This window comes from Giraffa tippelskirchi, chromosome 2 (genome assembly GCF_054371585.1).
Source record: "Giraffa tippelskirchi isolate mGirTip1 chromosome 2, T2T-mGirTip1v1.2.pri, whole genome shotgun sequence".
Taxonomy (NCBI): domain Eukaryota; kingdom Metazoa; phylum Chordata; class Mammalia; order Artiodactyla; family Giraffidae; genus Giraffa; species Giraffa tippelskirchi.
This window is the reverse complement of record NC_137276.1, coordinates 230,660,572-230,684,203: the sequence shown is the minus strand read 5'-3', so window position 1 is coordinate 230,684,203 and position 23,632 is coordinate 230,660,572. Positions and strand designations below refer to the sequence as shown.

The 23,632-nt window shown below is 44.7% G+C and overlaps 1 protein-coding gene across 4 annotated transcripts in view; it reads left to right on the top strand.

Annotated features, from left to right (window-relative positions):
- Positions 1–23,632, top strand: part of VPS26C (VPS26 endosomal protein sorting factor C) — a 54,345-nt gene that overhangs the window by 4,216 nt on the left and 26,497 nt on the right. For 2 of the 4 annotated variants that reach the window (XM_081573185.1, XM_081573184.1), the window contains exons 2-5: positions 14,706–14,849; positions 15,949–16,098; positions 21,320–21,400; positions 23,361–23,435. In XM_081573185.1, coding sequence (XP_081429311.1) covers positions 14,706–14,849; positions 15,949–16,098; positions 21,320–21,400; positions 23,361–23,435 — 450 coding nt within the window. The remainder of the gene's footprint in view (positions 1–14,705; positions 14,850–15,948; positions 16,099–21,319; positions 21,401–23,360; positions 23,436–23,632) is intronic. The other 2 variants (XM_081573186.1, XM_081573187.1) reach the window with 2 other exon arrangements.

The following is a 23,632-nucleotide window of genomic DNA, read 5'->3' as shown; positions in this document are numbered from 1 at the left end:
ATGCAAAAAAGCAAAATGACTGTCTGAGGAGGCCTTACAAATAGCTGTGAAAAGAATATAAGCAAAAAGCAAAGGAAAAAAGGAAAGATATACCCATTTAAATGCAGAGTTCTAAAGAATAGCAAGGAGAGATAAAGCCTTTCTCAGCGATCAGTGCAGAGAAATAGAGGAAAACAATAGAATGGGAAAGACTAGAGATCTCTTCAAGAAAATTAGAGATACCAAGGGAACATTTCATGCAAAGATGGGCTCAATAAAGGACAGAAATGGTAGGGACCTGAAGGAAGCAGACGATATTAAGAAGAGGTGGCGAGAATACACAGAAGAACTGTACAAAAAAGATCTTCACGACCCAGATAATCATGATGGTGTGATCACTCACTTAGAGCCAGACATGCTGGAATGTGAAGTCAAGTGGGCCTTAGGAAGCGTCACTACAAAGCTAGTGGAGGTGACGGAATTCCAGTTGACCTATTTCAAATCCTGAAAGATGATGCTGTGAAAGTGCTGCACTCGGTATGCCAGCAAATTTGGAAAACTCAGCAGTGCCCACAGGACTGGAAAAGGTCAGTTTTCATTCCAATCCCAAAGAAAGGCAATGTCAAAGAATGCTCAAACTACCACACAATTGCACTCATCTCACACGCTAGTAAAGTAATGCTCAAAATTCTCCAAGCCAGGCTTCAGCAATACATGAACTGTGAACTTCCAGGTGTTCAATCTGGTTTTAGAAAAGGCAGAGGAACCAGAGATCAAATTGCCTACATCCACTGGATCATCGAAAAAGCAAGCGAGTTCCAGAACAGCAACTATTTCTGCTTTATTGACTATGCCAAAGCCTTTGACTGTGTGGATCACAATAAACTGTTGAGAATTCTTAAAGAGAGGGGAATACCAGACCATCTGACCTGCCTCTTGAGAAACCTGTATGCAGGTCAGGAAGCAACACTTAGAACTAGACATGGAACAACAGACTCGTTCCAAATAGGAAAAGGAGTCCGTCAAGGCTGTATATTGTCACCCTGCTTATTTAATTTATATGCAGAGTACATCATGAGAGACACTGGGCTGGATGAAGCACAAGCTGGAATCAAGATTGCTGGGAGAAATATCAATAACCTCAGATATGCAGATGACACCACCCATATGGCAGAAAGCAAAGTAGAACTAAAGAGCCTCTTGATGAAAGTGAACGAGGAGAGTGAAAATGTTGGCTTAAAGCTCAACATTCAGAAAACTAAGATCATGGCATCTGGTCCCATCACTTCATGGCAAATAGATGGGGAAACAGTGTCAGACTTTATTTTTTTGGGCTCCAAAATCACTGCAGATGGTGATGGCAGCCATGAAATTAAAAGACACTCCTTGGAAGGAAGGTTATGACCAACCTAGATAGCATATTTAAAAGCAGAGACATTCCTTTGCTGATAAAGGTCCATCTAGTCAAGGCTATGGTCTTTCCAGTAGTCATGTATGGATGTGAGAGTTGGAAAAGAAAATTGTGAAGAAAGCTGAGCACCGAAGAATTGATGCTTTTGAACTGTGGTGTTGGAGAAGACTCTTGAGAGTCCTTGGACTGCAAGAAGATCCAACCAGTCCATCCTAGGGGAGATCAGTCCTGGGTGTTCATTGGAAGGACTGATGTTGAAGCTGAAACTCCAATACTTTGGCCACCTGATTAGAGTTGCCTCATTGGAAAAGACACTGATGCTGGGAAGGATTGAGGGTGGGAGGAGAAGGGGATGACAGAGGATGAGATGGTTGGATGGCATCACCAACTCAATGGACATGAGTTTGGGTAGGCTCTGGGAGTTGGTGATGGACAGGGAGGCCTGGTGTGTTGCGGTTCATGGGGTTGCAAAGAGTCAGACATGACTGAGCAACTGAAATGAACTGAAGGAAGAGAAAATGCATTTATAGGGTGTTGTACTGTATTTATCAGTACCGTAGTTTGTCTCTTTACAAGATGATTCATCTGTCTGCACCTGCATCAATATTGTGTTACATGGTCCAAAACACTGTAGATGATATTAGTCAGTCAGTTCAGTCGCTCAGTCGTGTCCTACTCTTTGCGACTCCATGGAGTCCAGCACGGCAGGCCTCCCTGTCCATCACCAACTCCCGGAGTTTACTCAACCTCATGTCCATTGAGTCGGTGATGCCATCAAACCATCTCATCATCTGTCGTCCCCTTCCCTTCCTGCCTTCAGCCTTTGCCAGCATCAGGGTCTTTTCCAGTGAGTTGGTTCTTCACATCAGGTGGCCAAAGTATTGGAGTTTCAGCTTCAGCATCAGTCCTTCCTATAGATGATACATGCATTACTAATACCAGATGTCAAAAATCAAGAGATCATATGAAAAAAATTCCTCGGAACATGGCCAGCTGAGTCTGTGTCTGTGCTTTTCAGGATCTTAGTTATTATGGAAACGTGAAAATGGTTTTGATCCTGTGGACACCAGAGAACCTAAGTTATAGTGGGGTTTAAAAATTGTCATTTAGGTTTTTTTCCTAGAAAAGGATGCTCATTCAAGATGGTGGTGTTTGGTTCACCACCCCCCCCAACACACACACCACCCAACAAATCACAGTTGAATCATTTTTTTTTTAAATATAAACACAAGATTTTACAGAAGGCTGGGAAGTGAAAAGACAGGTTCTTCCTCTTTCTGACCCCTTTTTCTGTCCCTGGAGGGATCTGCTGACTGTGTGTGTGCTTGTGCCAGACATTTCCTGTAAGCAGTCATGGCACATGTACGCAGACACGCGCACAGACACGCACGCAGATGCAAAACTTAATCTTTTTGCTGAACCACATAGCCTTGCTGTGCACGCCTTTCCATATCATCACATCGTCATCAGTGCATTCTTTTTAGACTGTTAGCTTTGAGCAGATTTTTTCATCCCGTGTCTGTGGGTCTCCTGATGGGTGTGAACATACCCTCACTTGTACTCCAGGTGTGCGTCTCTGTGGTAAGGGAGTGCAGAGTGAAGTGTAGTTGTTTGTGGGGGCCGGGGGGCAGGGCCCTTCTGGAGCTTCATTGAGATGGTGATGCTCCAACCTAGTGTTGAAAGCTAAGTGCTGGGCCGGGGTCTCCCTCTGCTCCCCCCCCCCAGCCCTATTTGTTTCCACCAGAAGGAACAGACAATAGAAGCAGAGAGAGCAGGACCTGGGAGACACTGGCAAAGCCATCCAGGTCCACAGACTGGCTTTTCTTACTCTTCTTTCCCCACCTTTTACAGCTGCTCACCCTCATCTCATTTGTCAATGACTTTTTAAAGATTCCTTGCTATCTTGTCTTTCTGGAATATTTGTTTTCTTTTCCTTGGCTTTATTCCCCTCTTCTCATGTTTATTTTTTGTTTGTTCGTTTTCGTATTTTAACTTCATAAATTCGGGCTGTTTGGGTTACTAAATTATAGCCCTTTTAAAAAAAGCAGGTTTTTTTTTTCTAAATGCAACTTCTCCAGGTCTTAATTCTCATCTGGAGGATGAGTCTGAGCCTGCCCAGAGACTTTGTCATGAAAATTAGCTGAGATAATGTTTCAAGACATTTACTATAGGTTTGGACCCAAGTGAAGTGAAGTGAAAGTCGCCCAGTCGTGTCCAACTCTTTGCGACCCCATGGACTGTATAGTCCATGGAATTCTCCAGACCAGAATCCTGGAGTGTGTAGCCTTTCCCTTCTCCAGGGGATCTTCCCAACCCAGGGATCAAACCCAGGTTTCCTCCATTGCAGGCAGATTCTTTACCAGCTGAGCCACAAGGGAAGCCCAAGAATACCAGAGTGGGTAGCCTGTCCCTTCTCCAGCGGATCTTCCCAACCCAGGAATCGAACCAGGGTCTCCTGCGTTGCAGGCAGATTCTTTACAAACTTAGCTATGATGGAGGGGTCAAATGGTAGGTGGTGGTAGCACTATGCTTTTCCATGACTTCAGAGTTGCTGATGTAAATCACATTGTTCGTGCACCTCACAAATGGCATGGTACGTGCTTGTCAGATGCTGCAGTGATTGCTGGTTGTCTCCCCCATACTGGACTTGGAGGAAGAGTGTACTAGCAACCCAGAGGAGCAAATAGAGATGATAGCATTTGGGGCACTACAAACTGGGTGTGACTTTGGCATCCTTGTGTACTTCTTTGCTCAGTGCCATAGGTGTGTTCTTGAACAAAAAGTTTGACTCAAATGCATTATACATTACACTGTATTTTCAATGTACTATAGGAGCTTATTGGTTCAAAGAACCCTGCAGTAAATATTTTTGTAATGTAAATATGGTTCGTTTGTTTTTATAAATTCAAAATGTTTTACATTCTGAAATCCTGGCCCACATACTCATGAAAATGACACTGTTGAATATTATGGTTGTTAAAAACATCAGTGGGAGATTCACTGTCCAGGATAGCCAGGATGCGGTGATGAGGAATTTGTGCACGGTGGGCTGATTACTGCTAACTACAAGAACATCTAGGTTTGCATTTTGTCTTACTGGCTTTCACGTAATTTCTTATTTTAAAAGAAAAGATTAAAGAGAAAAAATCCTTATTATGCCAGTTCATTATTTTGAAGAAAAATTGCTAAGCTAGGATGCTGTGGAAAAAGGAAGCCTCAGTATTCTGCTTTATTCTGCTGGATTGATACATGAATGGTGAGTTTTAGTGAATGCTGATGCAGATCCTTGGGGTAGGACTTTGACCTAGGAGGAATCTCAGGATAATTTTGTGGGAGGTGTGAACCCTTTAAGGAACACGGTTATCCGAAAGACCGTAAGTGAGTCGTTTTTCTCACTAATTATCTAATACTCCCGAAAAGGGTTGTCTTCTCAATCACATCCCAACCCTTACATAATGCATGAGAAGTATTTTCCGAGTTACCCAAGGCTACTGGAACCCTGGGACGCAGTGAGAGTGTTCATTAGTTGCCCGTTTGGTGTTTGTTGCAGCAAATTCTGTCCTGGTCCGAGTATTAGTGATCAAATTCCCTAACTTCAGATTGTACTACAAAGCTCCGGAACGGTGTGGTAGTGGCCCAGAAACAGAAATACAGATCAATGCACAAGATAGAAAGCCCAGAAATAAACCCACGCACATGTGGTCAATTAATCTATGACAAGGCAAGAATATTCAATGGAGAAAACACAGTCTCTTTGATAAGTGGTGCTGGGAAAACTGGACTGCTACATGTGAAAGAATGAAATTAGAACATTCTCTAATGTGGTACACAAAAAATGAACTCAAAATAGATTAAATACCTCAGTGTTAGACTGGATACTATAAAACTCCTAGAGGAAAACATAGAACACTCCTTGACATAAATCTCTACAATATCTTTTTGGATCTATCTCCTAGAGTAATGGAAATAAAAACAAACATAAACAAATGGGACCTAATTAAACTTAAAAGCTTTTGCACAGCAAAGAAAACCATTTACAAAAAAAGAAAAACCTACAGAATGGGAGAAAATACTTGCAAATGATGTGAATAACAAGACATTCATCTCCAAAATATACAAACATCTCATAGAACTCAGTATCAAAAAACAACCCAACCAGAAAATGGGCAGAAGATCTAAATAGACATTTCTCCAAAGAAGACATACAGAGGGTCAAAAGGCATGTAAAAAGATGGTCAGCATTGCTGATTATTAGAAAAATGTGAATCTGAGATTCCATCTCACACCAATCAGAATGGCCATCCTCAAAAAGTCTACAAACAGCACACCTGGAGAGGGTGTGGAGAGAAGGGAACTTTCCTACACTGTTGGTGGAAATGTAAATTGGTGTAGCCACTATGGAGAACAGCATGGAGATTCCTCAAAAAACTAAAAATAGAGCTATTCTATGATATAGCAGTCCCACTCCTGACCATATATCCAGAGAAAAACATAATTTGAAAAGATGCATGCCCTCCCAATGTTCCTTGCAGCACTATTCACGATAACTAAGATACGGAAGCAACCTAAATGTCCATCAACAGTGGTAGGTGTATACTATGGAATACTACTCAGGCATAAAAAAGAGTGAAAGAATGCCATTTGCATAACATCAGTTCAATTGCTCAGTTGTGTATGACCATCTGTGACCCCATGGACTGCAGCACGCCAGGCCTCCCTGTACATCACCAACGCCCAGAGTTTATCCAGACTCATGTCCATTGAGTCTGTGGAGCTGTCCAACCATCTCATCCTCTGTCGTCCCCTTCTGCTGCCCTCAATCTTTCCCACCATCAGGGCCTTTTCAATTGAGTCAGTTCTTCGCATCAGGGGGCCAAATTATTGGAGTTTCAGCTTCAGTATCAGTCCTTCCAATGAACACTCAGGACTGATCTCCCCTAGGATGGACTGGTTGGATCTCCTTGCAGTCCAAGGGACTCTCAAGAGTCTTCTCCAACACCACAGTTCAAAAGTATCAATTCTTCTGCGCTCAGCTTTCTTTATAGTCCAACTCTCACATCCATACGGGACTGCTGGAGAAACCATAGCTTTGACTAGACGGACCTTTGTTGGCAAAGTAATGTTTCTGCTTTTTAATATGCTGTCTAGGTTGGTCACAGCTTTTCTTCCAAGGAGCAAGCCTCTTCATTTCATGGCTGCAGCCACCATCTGCAGTGATTTTGGAGCTTAGCCACAAGGGAAGCCCCCAAACCATGACCCATGACCTTTCTCTTAATTTAAAGAGACAGGTTGTCTGGCAGAAAGTGCCTTTCTGGAAGTGGTGGTGGTGGTGGTGGTTTAATCACTCAGTTGTGTCCGACTCTTTGCGACCCCATGGACTGTAGCCCACCAGGCTCCTCTGTCCAGGGGATTCTCCAGGCAAGAATACTGCCATGGGTTGCCATTTCCTTCTCCAGGAGAATTTCCCAACCCAGGAATCCAACCTGTGGTGCAATATGTAACCTTAAAAAAAAGAACATACATGTACTAATGTGAATGATCTCCCAAGATATGTTAAAGGGAAAGAAAAAAAACCCCATTGTTTTCCTGTTGTTGGAATTTAGGTTGTTTACGTTCTTTTTATTACAATGTTGCAGTGAGTAACTACTATTCAGTCATTTCAGCATGCAAATACATCTGATGAAGATTCCTGAAAGTGGAATTGCTTTGTTTATAGGATGTTTCTGGTATTGCCTCCTGGCTGGTCTAGCGGATTCTCAGCTACTCCCTCCCTGTTGCACCCTTCCCCACCACAATATGACCACATTTTTTATCTTTGCTAATCTGATAGGGGGAAAATGGTACTTAGGATAGCTTTGATGATCTTTTCTCAAAATGTTACTTTTGAAATTGAGCATTTTTTCATGGGCTTACGAGCAATTTGCGTTTCTTATGAACTATATTCATAATATTTAGAATGGAATATTTTTCTATGAGGTTACACAGTTGCTTTTGTGTTATATGATTTTGTTTGTTTTGGCTGTGCTGGGTCTTCCTTGCTGCACGGGCTGCCCTCTAGTTGCGGCGCGTGGGCTTCTCATTGCAGTGGCTTCCCCCGTGGAGCGTGGCCTCTAGGGCGCTCCCGTTTCAGTGGTTGCAGTGTGTGAACTCAGTCGTTTTCAGCTCCCGGGCCCCAGAGCGCATGCTCAATAGTTGTGGCCCTTGGGCTTAGTTCCTTGGCAGCTTGTGGGATCTTCCTAGACCAGGGATCGAACCCGTGTCTCCTGCATTGGCTGGCGCTTTCTTTGCCACTGAGCCACCAGGGAAGCTGTAGGTGGTTTGTTTTTTTATTTCTTAAAATATTAGAGAAATTAGTTTTTTCCCTATTAAGTTGCATTATTTCCCTAGTTTATCATTTATATAAGCAATGTTGCTCATAATCACTTTTATGTAACAAACTATTTTTGGTTGTATTTGCATTCATATTTATTATTCAGAGTTTTGAATCATTCTTAGAAAGGCGTGTCCCACTTTGATGTGATAAAAATCATCCTCTGGTTTCTTCTAAAATTTTGGTTATTCAGGTCTTTGCATTTAGAACTTCTTGTGTACACAGGTTTTCAGTATGAATCCAACTTAATTTTTTTTTTTTTTTTTTTTGCCAGTTCTCTGGCTGCCTTTTATCCCAGATCTCTGGTTGGTTTTCCAGTATTATTTAGTGAATAAATCCCTGTGGATTCAAAGTACTTCCTTTATCATCTGTTAAGTTCCTCTGTAATCTGGGTCTATTTCTAGGGTTTCCCTCTTGTCCCATTGATCTTTCAGCCCACATACGCCCTGCACCACACTTTGTAAGTTATTGTGGCGTTACAGTATCTCACAGGGCTAGTCCCCCTCATTCCTTCTCATTTTAGAACCTATTTATTATTCCAGATGAATTTGAAAATCAGCTTTCTAATCTATCTTACCCTACCGTTCCACGCCCTTCTAAAAAAAGAAAAAAACAATTCTGCTGTTGCTTTCTCTGGACTGTGTCACCTTTATAGATTGAAAGTATTCACGTTAAGGGTGTTAGAGCTTCAGAAACAGGATGGCTTTCCATGTATTTCTTTTGTGCCCTCCAGCTGTGTTTGAAGTTTTCGTCTTATCAGGATTTTATTCATTTCCTGTTAAATTGATTTATATATTTTAACTTTTTGTTGCCTTTAAAAAAAAAATAATTTTATTTATGTGTTTATTTTGGCCACGCTGGGTCTTCACTGCTTTGGGCTTCGCTGGTTGCAGTGAGCAGGGGTCTGCTCTGTAGTTGCAATGTGAGGGCTTGTCATTGGGGGGATGTCCCCCGCTGCAGAGTATAGGCTCTAGACCAGTGGGCTTCAGTAACTGCGGCCTGAGGACTCAGTAGTTGCAGCTCCCGAGCTCTAGAGCACAGGTTTAATAGTTGTGGCACACACGCTTGGTTGCTCTGCAGCATATGGGATCTTCCTGGACCGGGAATTGAACCCATGCGTTGGCAGGCAGATTCTTTACCACTGAGCCACTAGGGAAGCCTTTGTTTTTTTTGCTTTTGAAAAGAAAGTATTTTTTTCCAACATGTTTTCTTATTGATTGTTGTTGTGCACGTGTTGCCTTGTTGATTTTTGTATATTAATTTTTTACCCCACTATCTTCCTTGCTAAAATTCTCTTCATGTTGATCAGTTCAGTTCAGTTGCTCATTCGTGTCCGACTTTGCGAACGCATGGACTGCAGCATGCCAGGCCTCCCTGTCCATCACAAGCTCTTGGAGCCTACTCAAACTCATGTCCATCGAGTCAGTGATGCCATCCAACCATCTCATCCTCTCTCGTCCCCTTCTTCTCCTGCCTTCAATCTTTCCCAGCATCAGGGTTTTCTCCAATGAGTCAGTTCTTCGCATCAGGTGGCCAAATTATTGGAGCTTCAGCTTCAGCATGAGTCCTTCCAATGAATATTCAGGACTGATTTCCTTTAGGATGGACAGTTGGATCTCCTTGCAGTCCAAAGAACTCTCAAGAGTCTTCTCCAACACCACAGTTCAAAACCATCAATTCTTCGGCGCTCAGCTTTCTTTATAGGCCGACTCTCACATCCATACATGACTACTGGAAAAACCATAGCTTTGACTAGATGGACCTTTGTTGGCAAAGTAATTCTCTGCTTTTTAATATGCTGTCTAGGTTGGTCATAACTTTTCTTCCAAGGAGTAAGTGTCTTTTAATTTCATGGCTGCAGCCACCATCTGCAGTGACTTTGTAGCCCCCAAAAATAAAGTCAGCCACTGTTTCCACTGTTTCCCCATCTATTTTCCATGAAGTGATGGGACCAGATGCCATGATCTTAGTTTTCTGAATGTTGAGTTTTAAGCCAACTTTTTCACTCTCCTCTCTCACTTTCATCAAGAGGCTCTTTAGTTCTTCTTCACTTTCTGCCATAAAGGTGGTGTCATCTGCATATCTGAGGTTATTGATATTTCTCCCAGCAGTCTTGATTCCAGCTTGTGCTTCATCTAGCCCAGCATTTCTCATGATGTACTCTGCATATAAGTTAAATAAGCAGGGTGACAATATACAGCTTTGACGTACTCCTTTCCCAATTTGGAACCAGTCTGTTGTTCCATGTCCAGTTCTAACTGTTGCTTCCTGACCTGCACACAGGTTTCTCAGGAGGCAGGTCAGGTGGTCTTATATTCCCAACTCTTCAATAATTTTCCACGGTTTGTTGGGATCCACACAGTCAAAGGCTTTGGCATAGTCAATAAAGCAGAAGTAGATGTTTTTCTGGAACTCTCTTGGTTTTTCTATGATCCAGCGGATGTTGGCAATTTGATCTCTGGTTCCTCTGCCTTTTCTAAATCCAGCTTGAATATCTGGAATTCTCGGTTCATGTACTGTTGAAGCCCGGCTTGGAGAATTTTGAGCACTACTTTGCTAGCATGTGAGATGAGTGCAATTGTGCAGTAGTTTGAACATTCTTTGGCATTGCCTTTCTTTGGGATCGGAATGAAAACTGACCTTTTCCAGCCATTGCTGAGTTTTCCAAATTTACTGGCATACTGAGTGCAACACTTTCACAGCATCATCTTTCAGGATTTGAAATAGCTCAACCGGAATTCCATCACCTCCACTAGCTTTTTTCGTAGTGATGCTTCCTAAGGCCCGCTTGACTTCACATTCCAGGATGTCTGGCTCTAGGTGAGTGATCACACCATTGTGGTTATCTAGGTCATGAGGATCTTTTTTGTATAGTTCTGTGTATTCTTTCCACCTCTTCTCAATATCTTCTGCTTCTGTTAGGTCCATACCATTTCTGTCCTTTATTGATCCCACCTGTGCATGAAATGTTCACTTGGTATCTCTAATTTTCTTGAAGAGATCTGTAGTCTTTCCCATTCTATTGTTGTCCTCTATTTCTTTGCACTGATCACTGAGGAAGGCTTTGTTATCTCTCCTTGCTATTCTTTGGAACTCTGCATTCAGATTGGAAAATCTTTCCTTTTCTCCTTTGCCTTTCATGTCTTTTCTTTTCCTTGGACAACCATTTTGCCTTTTTCCATTTCTTTTTCTTGGGGATGGTCTTGATCCCTGTCTCCTATACAGTGTCACGAACCTCTGTCCATAGTTCATCAGGCACTCTGTCTATCAGATCTAGTCCCTTAAATCTATTTCTCACTTCCACTGTACAATCGTAAGGGATTTGATTTAGGTCATACCTGAATGGTCTAGTGGTTTTCCCCACTGTCTTCAATTTAAGTCTTCATGTTGATAGTTTTCAGTAAACCTCTTGGGCTCTTCCAGGCATACAATCATGTCATCCACAAATAATGATAATTTTACCTCCATTTCAGTTCTCATGCTTCTTCCTCTATTTTTATTGCATTAACTAGTACATGTTGTGGGCTTCCTGGGTAGCTCAGCTGGTAAAGAATCTGCCTGCAGTGGGGGAGACCCTGATTTGATTCCTGCGTTGGGAAGATCCCCTGGAGAAGGGATGGGCTACCCGATCCTGTATTCTTGGGGTTCCATGAATTGCTCAGACATGACTGAGCGACTGAGCACAGCACATGTTGTATGTTAACAGTGGTGACAGAAGTCATCCTTGTTTTATTCCTAGCTTAAATGCGTATCTCATTTCCCATTAAGTTTGATGCTGGCTTCTGGGTAAAGAAATAGCCTTCCGGTTTTATTTTACTAGGAATTTTATCAGGAATGGATGTTAGTTTTAGCAAGTGACTTTTTAGCATCCGTGGAGATGGCTGTATGATTTTTCTCTAAAGAGCTATTAATAATGAGTTGTATTAATTTTCTTTAACAGTTGAGCTATCCGTACATTCATAATTCCACAGAGTTATAGTATAATATTCATTTACATTGCTTCTGGATTGTATTGCTAATATCGTTAGGGCTGATATGTTGGTATTTATGAGAAACGTCTATAGTTTTCTGTGTGTATGGGTGTGTGTATGTATAGATTTTGTCTTACTTTGGTGTCGTTGTATTTGCTTAATTTTTTAAAAAAGAAATTCTTTTTCTGTGTTTTGGAGTAGTTTCATATCGGCCTTTTCTGTACTTGACACATTTGGGAACGATCTGTGAAACTCTAGGTCTGGTGCCTTGTGGGTGTGCGGGACTCGTATGTAACTTTCTCTAATTTTTCTAACTTATTTGTTTAGCTTTCCCATCTCCTTAGGAGTTAGTTTGGATAAATTATATTTTCCTAGAAAAATAATTCACTTTATCTACTTTTCAAATTTACTTGTATACAGTTGAACAATGTGTTCTTTTATTATTATTTTAATTACTACTGTTCCTTTGATTTGTTATTTCTCAATTAGGTTAGTAATTTGCTTTGCTGTTTTTTTCCCTGAAGAAAGACCTATTGGCCTCATTTACAGGCTAATTTGTTCAGTGTTTGTGACTGTACCGTGGGCTTCCCTGGTGACTCAGACAGTAAAGAATCCACCTGCAGTGCAGGAGACATAGGTTCAATGCCTGGGTCAGGAAGATCCCCTAGAGAAGGGCATGGCTCCCCACTCCAATATTCTTGCCTGGAGAATCCCTTGGACGGAGGGGCCTGGTAGGCTTCAGTCTGTGGGGTTTGAAAGAGTCGGACACGACTAAGCAACTAACACACACACACACACACACACACACACACACATTTTCTTAATTTGTATTCTTTCTACTGTCATTTCTTAGTTGAAATCAAAGAATGACAAGAGTCATAAAATTTTTACTCTGGTTGTTTCCCAGGTACTTCACCGCTTTTTCCTTCTTTTGCCGTAGGGGTTACGGAAGGAAACTGTTCTATTGATGTTGTGTTTATACTACGGCATTCAGTGGTCAACTCAGATTCTGTTCCCATGAGATTAACTGAAAATGTTACAATTAAATAGAAGCGGAACCAAGTGCTAATGTGTTGTTTAATTGATAAAGTTTGTGATATTGTTTTGTCCGATTTCAGTTCTGGGACACTATATATTTTTAAGTGTATTTTAAAAAATATACTAGTGGATTTAAATGATGAAAAATTAGGTTTTTACTTCATTCTATTGTACAAAAGTTAATAGAACTAATTTTAATTAAAAATTTAAAAGTTAAATTAGTATTTCAGAAGAGTTTTTAAATTTGCTTATGAGCTTCTTAACATTAAGAACAAAATGCGTTCTACCTCTTGAATTCTGCTTAAAATGTAGCGGATACTGTTTGTCTTAATTTAGACTTCAGGGCTTTGGGGTGGGGAGCAGCAAACAAAAGCAAAATACTTAGAATATTTAAGAGACATTAGGGCATCCCTGGTGGCTTAGCTGGTAAAGAATCCGCCCGCAGTGCGGGAGACCTGGGTTCGATCGCTGGGCTGGGAAGATCCCCTGGAGAAAGGAACAGCTACCCACTCCAGTATTATGGCCTGGAGAATTCCATGGACTGTATAGCCCATGAGGTTGCAAAGAGTTAGACACGACTGAGCAACTTTCACTTCACTTCACTTCAAGATACACAGAACATCCCCGCTCCCCTAATTTCACAGAATATGAAAACACAGTGAATGTTTTTTCACCCAGTGACTACAGGAGATAAAAGGCAAACACATTTAAATGCCAGGAGGACAGATTTTTTTTTTTAATACTTTGATCTGTGGGACCATTTTTAATTTTTGCATTTCTTTTTTCTTCTTCTGCCATCGCATCACCACGTGACAGCAATCACGCACCGAATCTGAAGGTTGTTTCAGAAAGGTGTCGTTTTGTATTTGCTGTGGATTCTCTTCAGTTCAGTTCAGTTCAGTCACTCAGTCGTGTCCGACTCTTTGCAACCCCATGGACTGCAGCACGCCAGTCCTCCCTGTCCATCACGAACTCCCAGAGTTTACTCAAACTCATGCTCACTGAGTCGGTGATGCCATCCAACCATCTCATCCTCTGTTGTCCCCTTCTCCTCCTGCCTTCAATCTTTCCCAGCACCAGGGGATTTTCAAATGAGTCAGCCCTTCACATCAGGTGGCCGAAGTATTGGAGTTTCAGCTTCAGCATCAGTCCTTCCAGTGAATATTCAGGACTGATCTCCTTTAGGATGGACTGGTTGGATCTCCTTGCAGTCCAAGGGGCTCTTCCGGAGTCTTCTCCAACACCACAGTCCTCAGCTCCCTGCTGCACACAAACCCCCATCGTAGGTGGAGACTGTCACGTCCACGGTGACAGGCAGGAGTGAGGTTACTGTCGGTGTTCTCCGACTTCAGTGTCTTTGGAGAAGTGAAAGATGGTCTGCTGCGGAGTCCTTCTTGGGCTCGATCGTCCACCAGCTTGTGAAGCAGGATAGCGGGGCTAGGCAGGGGGCGGTGGGTGCTGATGTGTGGCCGCTGGGCTCCCTGGGCAGAGGACATCCCACTCAGCTGCTCATGCCTTTGCCAGTGTGTCGTCATCTTAGCATCCCTGAGAAAGAAGGTGAAGGAGAGGGTCTTCTCTACATCATGGTCCTTCTCGGGGTCGTCATACATGCGCCTGTGCCTGGCGGCTCTGAATCTGCCATCCCCCTAGGCCCTGCTCTTTTCCCTTTTGAAACCGGACCTGTGTTGAGATTATCCAGAGCGAGTGAAGGTGTGTCCAGAAGGTGGTGCCAGGATGAGATTCCTGCCCCCAAGACCCCCCTCCCCCAGAGCCGTGCCTTCCCCACTGTGGCATCTGGGCATCTGTCTGTGACAAGTGCCCATTGAGCGTCTTCATCTTTGACCACGTTGATGGTTCCAGAGGCCGACTTTGCTAGTGAACCAGGTGGATGAAAGAGCCGTGCTAATGTGTCGGGTGGCTGTCTTCCCCTCCCCAGGAAATGCTCTCCGGGGTGGTGGTCATATCTGGGAAGGACTCGGTCCAGCACCAGGGCCTCTCCCTGACGGTGGAAGGAACCGTGAACCTGCAGCTCAGTGCCAAGAGCGTGGGGGTGTTCGAAGCCTTCTATAATTCTGTTAAGGTAAGAACGCCTGACTGGCACGTTTTTAGTTCCTTTTCCAAATGTTTGGGGTTGGTTTGCATGTGCTGTCTTAGCTTCATTGTTGTTATTTTGCCAGGAATGGTGGCAGGCGTACTTTTATGACTCACTAATCAAACTGAAAACATGCAGATATTTTGATTCTGAATATATGCTGTTATCAAAAGTCTGCTTGTGTTTATTCTCACTAGACAGGGTTAGGGGGACTTGAGGGGGTTACCTTCAGCTTTTACAGAGCCCAGAGTGCTGTGGGAAGTTGCGCCTGGGCCTTCTTACCTCTCATCTTCCTAAAGCAAAACTGTTACTGTAACTGTTATTTTAGTCCAGCTTTGTCCAGGTAAGACGCCGGTGGACCCCTTCTTTCCTGTCCCTTGGGGTTCTGTGTTCTAGGATGTAAACTTTCTGCTGTACTTAGAGTTCCCTTTTCCTGAAGGGCAGATTTAACTCTTTTCAGTTCTGAGGAGGCAGAGTTAAGGGGAAAGAAGGGTTCCTAAAGAGCATGCAGATTTCAGGGCCTGTCCACGTGTCCCCACAGCTTTCTTCTTTTCCTCCGTCAGCACTTGAGAGCCTCACTTCCAGAGTTTGGGATTTCCTCAGTGTAGTTGTAAACCAAGGCTCGGAGTACCTTCCCTCGGGAAGGTGTAGCGCCTGCTGTCGAGGCATGTGTGAGAACAGTCTGGCTCCCAGGGCCCAGCCTGCCCGGGTGCCCAGAGCTGGGGGAGGGGGACAGGGGCTTGGAGTGGGGAGAGGGCAAGGGGGTCTGCTCCTTCCCAACGTTCCCTGCAAGTCCGCTTCAGGCTAAAGGTGGGAGTACACGTCAGGAGGGTTATTAGGGGACGGTCAAACTGAGATACTTGGGGATAAGAGAGAGAAATATATCAGTGCATTTCCTACTTGTACCCAGCACCACAGTGTCCAGTCCTAAAAATGAACCCAACTTGGGCAGTGCCAGGCTGCCCAATGAAGCAGGATGGTAGCGGCCGAGGGCAGGGGGCGCGGGGTCTCCCAGGAGAAGATTTACTAGACCCAGTCAGGTGACAGGGAGCGCGGCTGATGGGCCGACTTGTGCCTTTCCTTGCAGCCCATGCAGGTCATCAACAGCACCATTGAAATGGTGAAGCCAGGAAAATTTCCCAGCGGCAAAACAGAAATTCCTTTCGAGTTTCCTCTGCACGTGAAGAGTAACAAAGTTCTGTACGAGACGTACCACGGCGTGTTCGTCAACATCCAGGTGCGTGTCCTCGGCCGGAGCCGCTGACTCCCTAACTTCCCTTCTGCACGACAGCTTGCTCTGTGTCATTGAAAGTTCGTAAATGGACCCAGGAAATTAACACCTGTAGGTACTGCTGAGCCCCTCCCGTGTATGTTCTGTACTGATTCCTCATCTTTCCCTGCAGGACATAGTGCAGGGCAAGACCATTATCCTTGATGGAGACCCTGGAGAACCCACACTGTAGCTTTTCTTCAGGAATCCCGTTGTTTCTCTGAGGCTCTGTGCAGACCACACTGACACCATCAGGGGGTGCTTTTATTGTTGGTAACAGATACGCCCTCACTTCTCTGGGACCTGCACCGACTTGTCTGTTTCGAACGTATAAATATCTCTTTGTTTCATGCCCAAAGGCTACCGCTCTGACATAGGCTTGTATTCTTTATTGAACAGCCCGTGTAAATGAGTGGGGGACGGGTGGATTTATGACTTCCTGTCCACCTCTGCCTGTTCAGGATGTCTGTCACAGTCCGCATTGTTGTCTCAGGCGTAGTTTGGAGTCATGACTCAGAGCGAGAGAAAAAGAGCCTTTCCTTTATTCAGTGGAAAGAAAGGTACTTTTGTGATAATCAGCCTTGCAGCCGGTCCCTCGCCGGATAGGACAAAAGCATTTTGTCTTACGTGTGTGCAAGAGGGCTGGCAGTTAGGAAATTTTTTTGATTTGTTAAGTTTTAGCTGAAAATTTGGTCCTGGTAAAGACGATTCCCCTGCTTAAAAATGCAGCGCTTTAAAAATAAAAATCCTCCGAACACTCGTGAGAGTTTAACCCAAAGTTTGTGTGCATGTGGGTTTTATGAATGACTTGAAAGATCGGTCAAAAAGAAACACATGTAGTGTGATGTAATCTGTTGCAGTAAACATCTTTCTGTACAAAAACTTTTCTAGTCCTTTCTTGTCGGTGCACCTGTTTCAGCAGTAAATACACTGAAGGCTTTGGGCCACTCGTAAGAAGGGACAGTAAAGTGTCCGGACTCAAAGGGAGCCACTTGCATAGACACACAGCTAGTGTAGAGAGACCCAAGTCCTCTGACCCACTTTCGAGGTGCAGAATATTTTTACCACGAAAGAAAGTAAATGAAAACGGCATTTTTTTTTTGTTTTTACTTTTTTAGCAAGAGTGAAAATCTCTCAAACATTGCATTTTGAAAATTATTTTTTTTCTCTTGCCAGAATCAGCGTCAACCTGGCTTACCCTCACAGCTCTTCTTTGATGCTATTTACTAACAGAAGCATACATTCATTAGAAACAGTAGAATAACATCCAATTTTCTGTGGTCATACTTCTTACTTGTCACTTTCTTTGCCTGTGTTTAGCATTTTTGTTAAAAGATTCATTTGTTTAAAATAAAGTTGGAAGTCTCACTCTTTTCCACATACTGCCTAGAAGGGCATCAGATGAAAATACAAAACTTGGGGTCCTGTGCAGCTGTGTGTGTTCAAATGCAGAAGGAGAGTTAGCATGTGGTTAATTCTTTAGTAAATAATCACCCTGACCTCGGTTTATTTTGGTCATCAGATTTTACCACTTTGAGGGTCAACCTTAGAATGCTGTAACGTGGAATTCTGTACCTCCCCAAATATCTCATAAATTTCTGAAACCATAGAGATGTCTTCTCAACCTCAAATTTATAAGAGCTGGTCACTCTTTTGCTTATCTCCTAGGTTCAACATGTATTAGAATTTTGCCACCTTTGTTTCATTTGTATTCTGAATCGTTTCAAAGTTAGTTACAGAATCTTGACACTTCATCTCAAAATACTTCAATATCTATCACCAAAAAATAGGGACATTCTTTCTACACAACGCCAGTTAACATTTTCACACCTATTAAGGAGGAACAGAAATTCTCTGATGTCATCTAATTCCCAGTTCTTAACTCAAATTTGTCATTGCTGCTTTTGAGAAGAGACACTCTTGAGAGACACTCGGTTTACGACTTCTTGATCTCATTTTCATTCATTGGTTCACTCGTTCAGTCTCTGGACAGGCCTTTTTCCAGCCTCTTGGTTGGACAGTGGATCAGGTACGACCCAGAGGGGCAGTGACCACCATGGTCCCACAGGGTGTGGCCTCCCCAGCGCCAGTACCCATCACACTTTCCGTGAAGATTCCCGGGTGCGTGACTTGGGAGAGAAGGTGTTCTTGTTGAGCCTTAACAACGATCTTTCTCAAATCATATGGGTGCAGAGACCCTTTTCATTTATCATTTGAATTGCGTTGTGGTACCATAATGTAAAAACAGTAAAAAGCCTGACAACATAAAGGGTTTAAACTGTAGCCAGCAGTAGGCAGCCAGCTCCCAGGGCCTGGTTTCCTCGTAACTTCTTGGGCGGAGGGCTCCATCATATTTGCTCTGATTCTCCTCAGCCATATTGCATCCATTTCTCATCCTTATTTGTAGAGAGAGCATACAGGAAGCTGTCAAGTCTTTCCAGTCATCCTTTGGACAACCACTTTTTCCTTTAAAAGTTGTTTAAATCACAGGGTAGTTTTATTTTTGTTCTTCTCTCGTGGCCCTGCCAGCGGGGTTTTATACTCTTAACACAAAATACAGTGGTGCCAACACGTCTGCCGAAGTGGTTTATTCAGAAGTCCATGATCGAGATGGCTGTCCTGGTTCACGGTGAAAATACCCTTTCTAGGAGGCCACTTTAAATCTGATGGCCTGTGTCTTTGCTCATTCCTGTCCATGGTGTGTTTACTGTCAGGTCAGAAAAGATCGCATCTTGGGTCTTCCCTGGCAGTCCAGTGGTTAAGGCTCCACACTTCCAGTACAGGGGACTTGGGTTCCATCCACGGTCAGGGGACGAAGGTCCCACATGTCACACAGCGTGGCCAAAAAAGGAATCGAGTCTTACACCTCCTCTGGGAGCCCTGCTCATGTCTGACCCTCCTTGACCTCCTGTAAGTCTTGCCATGTAGATCACTCATTAATAACTGGGAAGGATCTGGCTGGAGTGAAAAGATCCAGGGCTTTGCAGCAGACAGACCCGGGCTTGAGTTACCGTATTGCGTAAAGATTTGGAGCGTGGGTGTCCGCCGCAGGCAGGTGTAAACTCAGATCCCACCTCTGTGACCCAGACAGCCTTCATGACCTCTCCTCCTGGGGGTTGATGAGGTCTCTGTGAAATACTTACTCGGCCTAGTTCCCGGCACCCAGAACATGCCAAGTAAAAAATTGCTGCATGATTAAATAAATGAATTCATGGTGACTATCTGTATATTATGTCAACCGTCCTTACCTTTGTATTGTCAGAATTAATCAAGAAAGTGCCGTAAAAGAACTTAGTGAAAATTGTTCAGTCGTGTCCAACTCTTTGTGAGTCCGTGGACCATAGCCTGCCAGGCTCCTCTGTCCGTGGAATTCTCCAGACAAGAATACTGGAGTGGGTAGCCATTCCCTTCTCCAGGGGATCTTCCCAACCCAGGTTTCCATGCAATTCCTAAAACACATCAGTGTTTTCCTGTTTTCCCCATCTTTGCACTCGCCCACTCATCACCAGCTGCCTTATATTACCAATTACTGCTTTCACAATTAAAAATAACCTTTAGTGACCAAAAGTTGGTACCCATTATTCATACTCTTTCATTTGCAAATTATAGAAATCTCGCTCAAACTGACTTAGCCAAAAAAGGGACATTGGATCCTGGAACTCACAATTCCAGGGGACTGTCTAGGCTGTGGGGGACACTGGTCAGCCCCCAGCCCAGCGTTCTCGGTGGCAGAGAACATTCTCCTAGCTCGGCCACCCCCGCAGAAAGGATTCTTCCCCTGGTGTAGCAGGGTCCTGGCTCTGATCACTTTGAAACCAGGGTGGGCTGGGGGAAGCCAGCCCCGCCCAAACCTCTGAGGCTGAAAGTGAGGAAGGGTTGTTCCCATTAGGAAAAGAATCAGGGAGACCAGGCAGGCCCCAACAAAATACTGCCCATAGCACATGGGCTGTACAGGAAGGACAATTACACAGATACATGCACATATGTTACATATGCAAACAGAACATATGCATGTGTAGTGCAGTCCTTGCTGAGCTAGTCTGGTTGGGGAGGCCAGACTGAAATCTCAATAGAGAATATAGTATGTTTTTGCCTCTGGGAAATCCACGGACAGAGGAGCCTGGTGGGCTACAGTCCTTGGGGTGGCAAAAGAGTGGGACACGACTTAGCAACTAACAATAGCAACATGTGTGTGTGTGTGTGTGTGTGTGTATGTATATGATTGAGAGTATACACACACACACACATATATGAAGACCCTTGTAGACAAGGGTGTTCTTTTTTCTTTTCTAACGTTTCATCTCCCAGTAGAACCTTAATACATAGTAAGTACCTTAAGTACATAGTTCTTGTTCAACCTGGACAGGTCGGTCATAATAGTCGTAACTTCTTGACTCACTACACATACGGTTCCAGTTCTACAAATTATTTTTAATGCTTTTCCCCAGATGATTAAAACAATAGCTCACTTTATTAAACCTACATGATTTTTGTCTGTCTAAGACAGTAATGTGCCGTGGAATTTTGCTACCAGTCTCTCACTCCCGTAGACAGGAGGGGAAGGGACAGTCTCAAGCCAGGCTGAGTTTCCAGCCTGGTGCCCAGCTCTGCGGTGGGCTCCAGCTTGCAGGGCACAGGGCCTGTCTTGCAGAAGGTGTGGGGTGGGGGGGGTGACCAGTATCTGCCTCATTGGCCTGTGAAGTTTCGATGCCCCAGGGTTTGCAGTTCTGCTGCCACGTTTTCTCATCCTTTCTACAAAGTTGCTGCTGTGTCACCCAGAGCTGCCACGTGCCAGCCCTGACGTACCGCTTGTCATCTCACCGGGTCCTCACTAGAGTCGCGTCGGTGTCCCCATCTTGCAGAGCAGGAAGCTGAAGCTCGGAGAGGCCGTGTTCCCTGTCTGGGCTCACACAGTGAGGCTGACGCCCGGCTCTGCCTCGTGGGTCTTTCCCCGTGTGACAGGTGGGGCTCCGTGAGACTCTGCACCTGTTCCGGGGGTCCAGCTATAGGGTGGCCCTGGGCGCGGGCTGAAGTGTCTATTATAGCAATACTTTTCATTTTGAGCATTACCTCCCCTGGTTACGTACATTGATTTCATGTGACGCATTAATGGGACGGAGACTTGTCTGTGTGTAATTCTTATGAAAGCAGACCCTCTCAAGGACGTCTTCTCTGCCTTTCTCTGCAGTACACCCTGCGCTGTGACATGCGGCGGTCCCTGCTGGCCAAGGACTTGACCAAGACCTGCGAGTTCATCGTCCACTCCACTGTAAGCTGCCCTCGGGGGCCCTGGGCTTGGTAGCAGGACTCTTCTGCCGGGCCTGGGACTGCACCCACTTAGCAGCAGTGAGTTAGCTGCTGGTGTTCTGTGGGTGCTGCACAGGGACGCGGGACTCCTGGGTCAGGGACGGGGGACCATGATTTTCCCGGCCTGGCCAATAGCAGGGTAGCGGCATGCACGTCATCCCCTGGGCCAGACCTGGGCGATGCCCCTAGCCTACGGGGTTTGCAGGCTGAGGGGTCTGTGCCTCACCTGAGGAGGGGGCCCACCTTCGCCTCAGCAGACAGTGTGCAAGCCCACCCTTCATCCTGGAGGGAGGCATCATCTCGTCCTTCAAGGCCGTTTCCGTAAACAGCTGGTAGAAACGTGCCTGGCTGTGGGGAGAAAGGCAAAGGCCCTGCGTTCTTGGTCCAGGAGGCAGGAACATGCTGGGGTGCTGGGGGGTGCATGGAGAGCCTTTTCTGACACCTTCTGCGGGGACTCAACAGTGACAGAGTGTCTTTTAGCTGTCCTTCCATGTGCCAGCCTAGGGGGCAAGTCCCCTCCCCCCAGGGGACATTTTGGGGCTGGTAGTCGTGCCCATGGCCCTGGTGGCCCTGTGTCTCAGTCTCTCCAGGCCTTTGGGGCAGGGCCTCTTTGCATCAATTTTGTGACTTTTTTAGGATTTTCAATTATGTGTAGTTTCCCTCTTTATAAATTTTCAATAGATGTTTCAGTGCTACAGTTTTTTAAAAAATATGAAAATATTTCTCATTTTTGGAAGTCACTTCATTTAGAAACAGATATTTTCCTTCTGTCCAATTAAGGGTTTTCAAATGGAAGCTAAAAAAATTTTCTTCTTCATGTAGAAAATCACATGCCATTTCATGTCTTAAATAAAAAGTCACATGCCATTTCATGTCTTAAATAAAAAGAGCCTCCACCTTTGTGAAGAATAAGCCCAGATTCAGCCCCCTGCCCCAGGCTGGGCGCCTGGTGACCACTCAGGCTGGTGGCGGTGGCACAGCCAGCCGGGGCTTCCTCCCTGCTTCTGGGGGTCACCCACACTTAGCCCCCAGGGGTCATGGCCTCTGTGAATTATTTCACTAGAAGCCAAACTACACCATGACCCATAGTTGACTAGTTAAATATTCCTTTATGTGCTGTGAGGAAAAATACATTCACAAAAGAATATGTTCATGAGCCTATTAGAAAAAGAAAAGATTCAAGAAGACTATTTCCGAGAGTAAGCTTTTGGTGAGTAAAGTGGGCAAACTGGTCGGGGCCCCAGTGGCCTTTGGGCCCCAGCCTGTGAGTAAAAGGCGCTGGGCAGACCCCCCAGGAAGCCTGGCTGTGTTGATGGATTCTGAGCCTATGTGATGGAGATGGTCATTGTTAACAGATTACCGTAACGTTGATAATTATGTTACGTTACAGGTGTGATTCTTCCTGGTAGAAGGTCAGTTGTACAGCTGAGTGGCTAACAGCACCAGCTGTGGAGCCAGGGTGCCTGGGTTTGACTTTCTGTTCTTCTCTGGACTTGAGCGACCAGGTGACCCCTCTGTGCCTCACTGACCTCATCTGCGCAGTGGGTCCAGGGCCAGCAACAGCACTGCACAGGGCCCGTCACAGAGACACTTAAGTGTACAATCTTATTCTCAGAGAAGGCTTCAAATAAACGTCTCCCAGTAATACTGCTCTGCTTTTAAATTCTGGACCTGAAAGGGACCTTAGAGACAAAGAAGCCTGTCCCCCCCATTTTCCAGATGAGGAAACTGAGTCAGGAGGATGAAGACATTGGACAGACACAACCTTGTTTCCTGGCAGAACTGTGTTTTAGAACCCAGGCATCCTGCCTCTTAGCACCAAGGTCTCCCGTTCTTGTGCTGCCTTGCATTTCCTGAAATGGAGAAAGACAAGTTGGAGCTGTGGGACTCTTTACTGATTTTGGTTCTTCCTCCTGTTTTAGCCTCAGAAGGGGAAATGGACTCCGAGCCCCGTGGACTTCACGATCACACCTGACACCTTACAGAATGTCAAAGAGGTAACGTGCTCCGTACATGCCGGCCCCAGGGCGACTTTCTTTCCTTCCTTCCTTCTTTCTTTCTCTCGGCTGTGCTGGGTTTTCATTGCTCTGTGCAGGCTTTCTCCAGTTGCGTTCCCCCCCAACCGTTGCAATGCACAGGCTTCTCACTGCAGTGGCTTCTTGTGGAGCACAGCCTGCATAGGCAGGCTTCATAG